This window comes from Coregonus clupeaformis, chromosome 1, assembly GCF_020615455.1.
Source record: "Coregonus clupeaformis isolate EN_2021a chromosome 1, ASM2061545v1, whole genome shotgun sequence".
Taxonomy (NCBI): domain Eukaryota; kingdom Metazoa; phylum Chordata; class Actinopteri; order Salmoniformes; family Salmonidae; genus Coregonus; species Coregonus clupeaformis.
In genome coordinates this window covers 45831370-45838037 of record NC_059192.1, presented here as the reverse complement: position 1 = coordinate 45838037, position 6668 = coordinate 45831370, and the positions used below count along the sequence as shown (strand labels likewise).

Genomic DNA, 6668 nt, shown 5'->3' with positions numbered 1-6668 from the left:
CCAACCCCTATCCTAAACCATTAGGGGGGGGGGCATGAAATAATACCCGACCTTGTATCAGTGGTTAAGGGCAACTAATAATCTCAATGTGGATGAATGATGAAAACAAACATCTAGAGACTACTGGAAGGAATTTATTTATCAAAGCAGTTAAAGCAACATGTTTCAATAAACAGAGCAGTTTGAATAGGTACAGTACAAGGCTTCCACTGAGACCCAGGCTAGTTGCAAGTGTATTTATTTAGTCCCCATAAAAGTCTTACAGAACATTTTCAAAATCGGATCACAAAGAGGAGAGTGGTCATTGATTTTGATTACTCAAAAATTGACACTACATTACTAAATGTTGCTACAAAGATAAGACAGTAATATCTGTGAGAGCGTTAATACTTATCCAGTTGATGGGAAAAGTACTGTTCTCTCACAATGCTGTTTGAAATACCCTGGTATATATACTTACAACAATGTTATCCAAGAAACTAACATGTAAACACAATGGTACAAACACGTTAAAGATTTTTGGGGGTTAGGCAAGCAACATCCAACCAGGAATGGAGATGCATTTTAAATTATATCAAGAGAATGACATTAGGCTACAATATTGTTGAACTTAGAAAAAAGCTACCCAGCAGGGTTCCATTAAAATCAATGACTTTTCATTACAAACAATCAACACAATCACATGGCCATTTCTAGCACTGGAGACTGAGCATCCAGTCAAGCTTTTTCATCTAGCCGGCAGTAGTGAGGACAATGTAAAGACATGTTGAAGAGCAATATTTAAGACTTTTCACATAGCTAAGGGCAGACTCACACACTGCCCTAACCCTTGGCCTGATCCCTTTCCCATATACATAACAAAGCACAGAAAACCTAAACTTACCCACATTGGAGCATAGAAGGGCATAGTTGCTGACTTATTAAATCATCCACTTAAGGAAGGAAAAGCCTGTGCACTTGAACATATTCTTAAGACAATCTACGGGATGCCAAAAGTTACTGCATATAATCTAAAATATCATGCCATCCATATAACACTGGGAATAAATGATTTGTACAGTCGTAAGTCTTAAATCTGTTTTTTAGCAAACCTAGACATCACATAGATAGGCAAGCAGGACAGGGCTACACTGATTATACAAGGCCTCTCCTCTGTCAATCATCAGAACACAGGTGAACATCAAGGTATGCTACTGCCTGAAGCTTGCATGTGTACATACTGTAAGCCACACAAACCCTAGCATTTGGCTCTCCTACAAAATCTGTTTTAAACTGTAAATAGAGGTACATGCAAAAATGCAGTGTTCGAGACGCTATCGGCATAATTAATGCGCTTATTTTCCCAGGAAATCTGATTTTTTAAATCATATAATTGAATAATATTTTATTTCTCCCCAAAAACATTCCTTTATATATTATCACAATAAATGGTTGTTTACAAATGATAGTATTTTCACAGAAGGAACAGTGGTTCTATGCGCTACAGAGAGGAAACATACATTCACACACAAAGATCCTTAGAAATGGCTATGCAAATGGTAGAAAAGCTTTGGCATATCTGCCTACAAGTTGTGCCTGCACACTTGGAAATAAAATTAGTACAACAGTGTATGAAGGTTTGGCTTCATACTACTATTAATTTAGTAACATGTACGTTTAGTAAGCAGTCCCACATAAAACTGTGGAGAGTTAGGTTAGGCTATTTACACCTTACTTTGTTAGGCCTTAGGGTTTTAAGGTGGACAATGCTACATGTTCCCAGATGTCCAGGCTGAGAGTAATGGCACCACCTTAAATGTACCACTATCCCTATTAGGTGACTGTTTCAACCACACAACTCAAAATACTGCCCCATGATAATTTTTCATATGGAGTGATCTAGACAATCATATTTGAGAGACGATTGTCAAATTCCACGGTCATCTTAGTCTAATAAGGGATATGTTCAACTACGAGATTCTTCTGTAGCTATTCAATAGAAGTTGATCATGTCTGATCCATGGAAAAAGAAAGACTAGAACAGGCAAAGCCTCTCAGACCACGTCAATTTGACTAAACCCTTATGGGTACACTCAATATGATTCTCCTTCTATGGTCTGATCCCCTGGTAGTGACAATGTTTATGTTTAACATATAAGAACTCAAGCAGTATGAGCATGTAACCCCCAGTGGAACAGTGGGAGATTAGAACAGCATCTTGGCAACAGTCACAGAGATCGATGGTGAGGGAAACCTTCCTTTTACACCACAGTTGTACTAAGTTCCTCTAACTGACAGGGCATTTGAAAATCTAACAATGTCTGGAAAAAGGTTTCGTTGGAGGAGCGTAACCACCGTAGTAAAATCAAACCAGCATGCTGATGCATTCTATAGCCTAAATTAACGTGTAATGAATGGCTATTGATTAACAATCAACACCACTTAAAAGTGGTTCTACATCATTGGATTGAACTAGTGATTTATTTTAAATTGCAAAACCTCTTTGTCCCGAACGGCCCATACTGTATCTATTAGAAGGCTCACTTACTGCGACTGGAAACAACATTTACCCTCCTCTAAAAGTATCTTTCCGCTGCACTACCTTAGAAATAGAATTCCATAGAACATAGTAATAGAATAGTTATTCTATATCTATGTGCACTACACTGTATATTGGCATTGTGATACTTGAACAATTATATATTATCATTGAAATTAAAGGCATTTGGAGAAGGTACCCTAACAACAGTAATAGTGGTTCTGAATAGGAGGAGTGCACAGAGAGTAGGAGAGGGATTGCATGAGCTACACAGGCAAAGAAAACTAAGAGTGCCTAACTCAGTTGAATAATTCAGTATGTGAGTTTGCAGAGGTAGCTACATCTACCCAAGGCTAAGAGAGCGGGAAGGCTCTGCAAAAAAACTCTTAAACCTGGCTCCTATTGCTCTGTATGTTGTCATGCTCATATATTGTGTGGCTTATGCTGCTTGTTATCCCCTCTCGTAATGATACCTTACTTTCATGCTATACTGTACGTTGCATAGAAATGAGTTAGAGCTTACTCTAGGGCGCGGAGGGCGGGACCGCTCTGTAACCTGCAGTTTAATTCATGCCTTAACGGTGGATGCTACAGAAGAAGAAATAGGAGAGCCATTTTGTGTCCTGCTGTGCGTTCCAGTTCCTCCAATCATCATGGCTACATAGGAGAGGTTAGAGCATCTATAGGCATGGTTACACACACACAGCAGCCTGAGAGACCACCAGGTGGCGGTGTGGTGCTAGCAGCTGCCAGGAGAGGAGCAGACCGAGCCGCACATGCTTAGTTTGGAGGAGGACTCGGGTTCGGGTTCGGGATCCTCATCCTCTGTGCCTCCCTCAGCCTCCCCGGATCCGTCTCCATCACCATCATCACCCCCCTCGGCAGCTCCTTCAGACTCCCCTCCCTCTGCACCCTCCTCCTGCCTCTTTTTCAACCTGAGAGACATACATCCATACATACATACATACATACATACATACATACATACATACATACATACATACATACATACATACATACATACATACATACATACATACATACATACATACATACATACATACATACATACACATGCACACGTGCACCCACACACGCGATAGGAGAGAAAAACCCATTTGTGATTAGAATACATAGGACAGTCTAAGGACTGTGATATACTCTCTGTCTAGAAATTATGCCCAAGTAGTAAAAATAGAACTCAAGCTCCATTAATTATAGCAATAAGAAAACTCAACTTGCCATGCAGGAAGAATTCCAAATTATGCTGCAATCTCAGACAGGTAAATAATAAATGAAGTAATAATTTTTTCATTACATGAAATATGAGCTATCGTCACCAGTGTAGGATCTCTTGATATAAGCATAGCATTACGGCATCAATATAGGTCATAAAACAGCTATATATTTTTATAACGCCATCATTAAGTCGAGGTAATGTACAGAGAATTTCTATATGAATTGCATAGAGTGATGTCAATGTCACTGGAAGCAACATTGGACAGGGAGGATGTACAGTAGCACATAAACAGTTATTCACCATAAACTTAAAATTATGATGGCAGAAACCTAAAGCTATTATAAGGCTGATTCATAACACCACCTTCTAACCTTTGATATGAAGACCACATATTGCATTATATTGCATATTGTTCTGTAAACGATAGATTACATGGAGAAATGACCATGTAAATAATCGTTATATAATCTTGGTACTTATGTCAAATGTAAGGGATAATCGACAAGGGGCTATGACCTCTCTGGAAAATAATGAACGACGTGGAAGGTGTGTTCAACGATGCGCTACAGTAGCGGAATGGAACTAGCCTTCCACAAAGTTGCATTATTTTCCAGAGAACGCATAGAGCCCCGAGTTGATTATCCCTTTTATACAATGGATATAATTTAACACATTTGCACTAGAAATGTGTACATTTGCCGGTAGAAATGTGTTCAACATCCACTGAAGTAGCTAGCAAGTTACTATATACAGTGCATTCGGAAAGTATTCAGATCCCTTGACTTTTTCCACATTTTGTTACGTTAAAGCCTTATTCTAAAAGGGATTAAATAAATAAAAATCCTCATCAATCTACACACAATACCCCATAATGACAAAGTGAAATCTGCACATTTATAAAAACTTAAGAACAGAATGACCTTATTTACATAAGTATTCAGACCCTTTGCTATGTGACTCGAAATTGAGCTCAGGTACATCCTGTTTCAATTGATCTACCTTGAGATGTTTCTACAACTTGATTGGAGTCCACCTGTGGTAAATTCAATTGATTGGACATGATTTTGAAAGGCACACACCTGTCTATATAAGGTCCCACATTTGACAGTGCATATCAGAGCAAAAACCAAGCCATGAGGTCGAAGGAATTGTCCGGAGAGCTCCGAGACAGGATTGTGTCGAGGCACAGACCTGGGGAAGGGTACCAAAACGTTTTTGCACCATTGAAGGTCCCCAAGAACTCAGTGGCATCCATCATTCTTAAATGGAAGAAGTTTGGAACCACCAAGACTCTTCCTAGAGTTGGCCGCCCGGCCAAACTGAGCAATCGAGGGAGAAGGGCCTTGGTTAGGGAGGTCACTCTGACAGAGCTCCAGAGTTCCTCTGTGAAGATGGGAGAACCTTCCAGAAGGACAACCATCTCTGCAGCACTCCACCAATCAGGCCTTTATGGTAGAGTGGCCAGACAGAAGCCACTCCTCAGTAAAAGGCACATGACAGCCCCCTTGGAGTTTTCCAAAAGGCACCTAAAGACTCTCAGACCATGAGAAACAAGATTCTCTGGTCTGATGAAACCAAGATTGAACTCTTTGGCCTGAATGCCAAGTGTCCCGTCTGGAGGAATCCTGGCACCATCCCTACGGTGAAGCATTGTGGTGGCAGCATCATGCTGTGGGGATGTTTTTCAGCAGCAGGGACTGGGAGACTAGTCAGGATTGAGGGAAGGATGAACAGAGCAAAGTACAGAGAGATCCTTGATGAAAACCTGCTCCAGAGTGCTCAGGACCTCAGACTGGGGCGAAGGTTCACCTTCCAACAGGACAATGACCTTAAGCACACAGCCAAGACAACGCAGGAGTGGCTTCGGGACAAGTCTCTGAGAGCCCGGACTTGAACCTGATCGAACATCTCTGGAGAGACCTTAAAATAGCTTTGCTGCAACGATCCCCATCCAACCTGACAGAGCTTGAGAGGATCTGCAGAGAAGAATGGGAGAAACTCCCCAAATACAGGTGTGCTAAGCTTCTAGCGTCATACCCAAGAAGACTCAATGCTGTAATCGCTGCCAAAGGGGCTTCAATAAAGTACTGAGTAAATGGTCTGAATCCTTATTTTAACGTCATATTTCAGTTGTTTTTTTATTTGCAAAAATGTCATTATGGGGTATTGTGTCTAGATTGATGAGGGAAAAAATTAATGTAATCAATTTTACAATAAGGCTGTAACGTAACAAGATGTGGAAAAAGTCAAGGGGTCTGAATACTTTCTGAATGCACTGTAGATAGCTACAGTAGTTACCTTGGTAACCAAACAAACATATTTGCTAGTTTAGCTTACCAAAACATCAGTTCTAGCTTGCTATTATGAAAATTGAATTCAACAATGCCAATAATGTTTTCAATTCGACTTTTGATTTCAAAAGCAGCTCAAACATAGAAGAATGAACTATAGCCATTGAATTCTACCGTGCTCATATACTGTGGGCTATAGGGAAATAATGCACACTCTAGAATGCCCTTCAAGCCAATCAGGAATGAGTATTAAACAATGACATTACATTTACATTTTAGCAGACGCTCTTATCCAGAGCGACTTACAGTTAGTGAGTGCATACAATTTTTTTTTCACACTGGCCCCCCGTGAGAATCGAACCTACAACCATGGCATTGCAAACACCATGCTCTACCAACTGAGCTACACGGGAATTACATGGTATAAATAGAGCTAAGATTGATGTAACAATGTGTTTTTTATTGGTCTCCCAGGTTCAGTGATTGGGTCCGCATTTATATTATCTTAGTATATTACAGAGCTAACAATGTGGGACACTCATTAATATCTATTCATGTGTATGTCAGGTGTCCTAGTCCTTATGTAGGTGTTATGTCAGCCTTATGCATACCACTTTAA

General features: G+C 40.1%; 1 protein-coding gene across 1 annotated transcript in view; it reads right to left on the bottom strand.

Moving 5' to 3' along the window:
- Nucleotides 1-114: 114 nt before the first annotated feature.
- The window catches only part of LOC121569288 (serine/threonine-protein kinase 32C-like), a 121991-nt gene continuing 115437 nt past the window's right edge, over nucleotides 115-6668 (bottom strand). Inside the window, exon 12 of the mRNA XM_041880112.2 lies at nucleotides 115-3453. Coding sequence (XP_041736046.2) covers nucleotides 3258-3453 — 196 coding nt within the window. The 3' untranslated portion in view covers nucleotides 115-3257. The remainder of the gene's footprint in view (nucleotides 3454-6668) is intronic.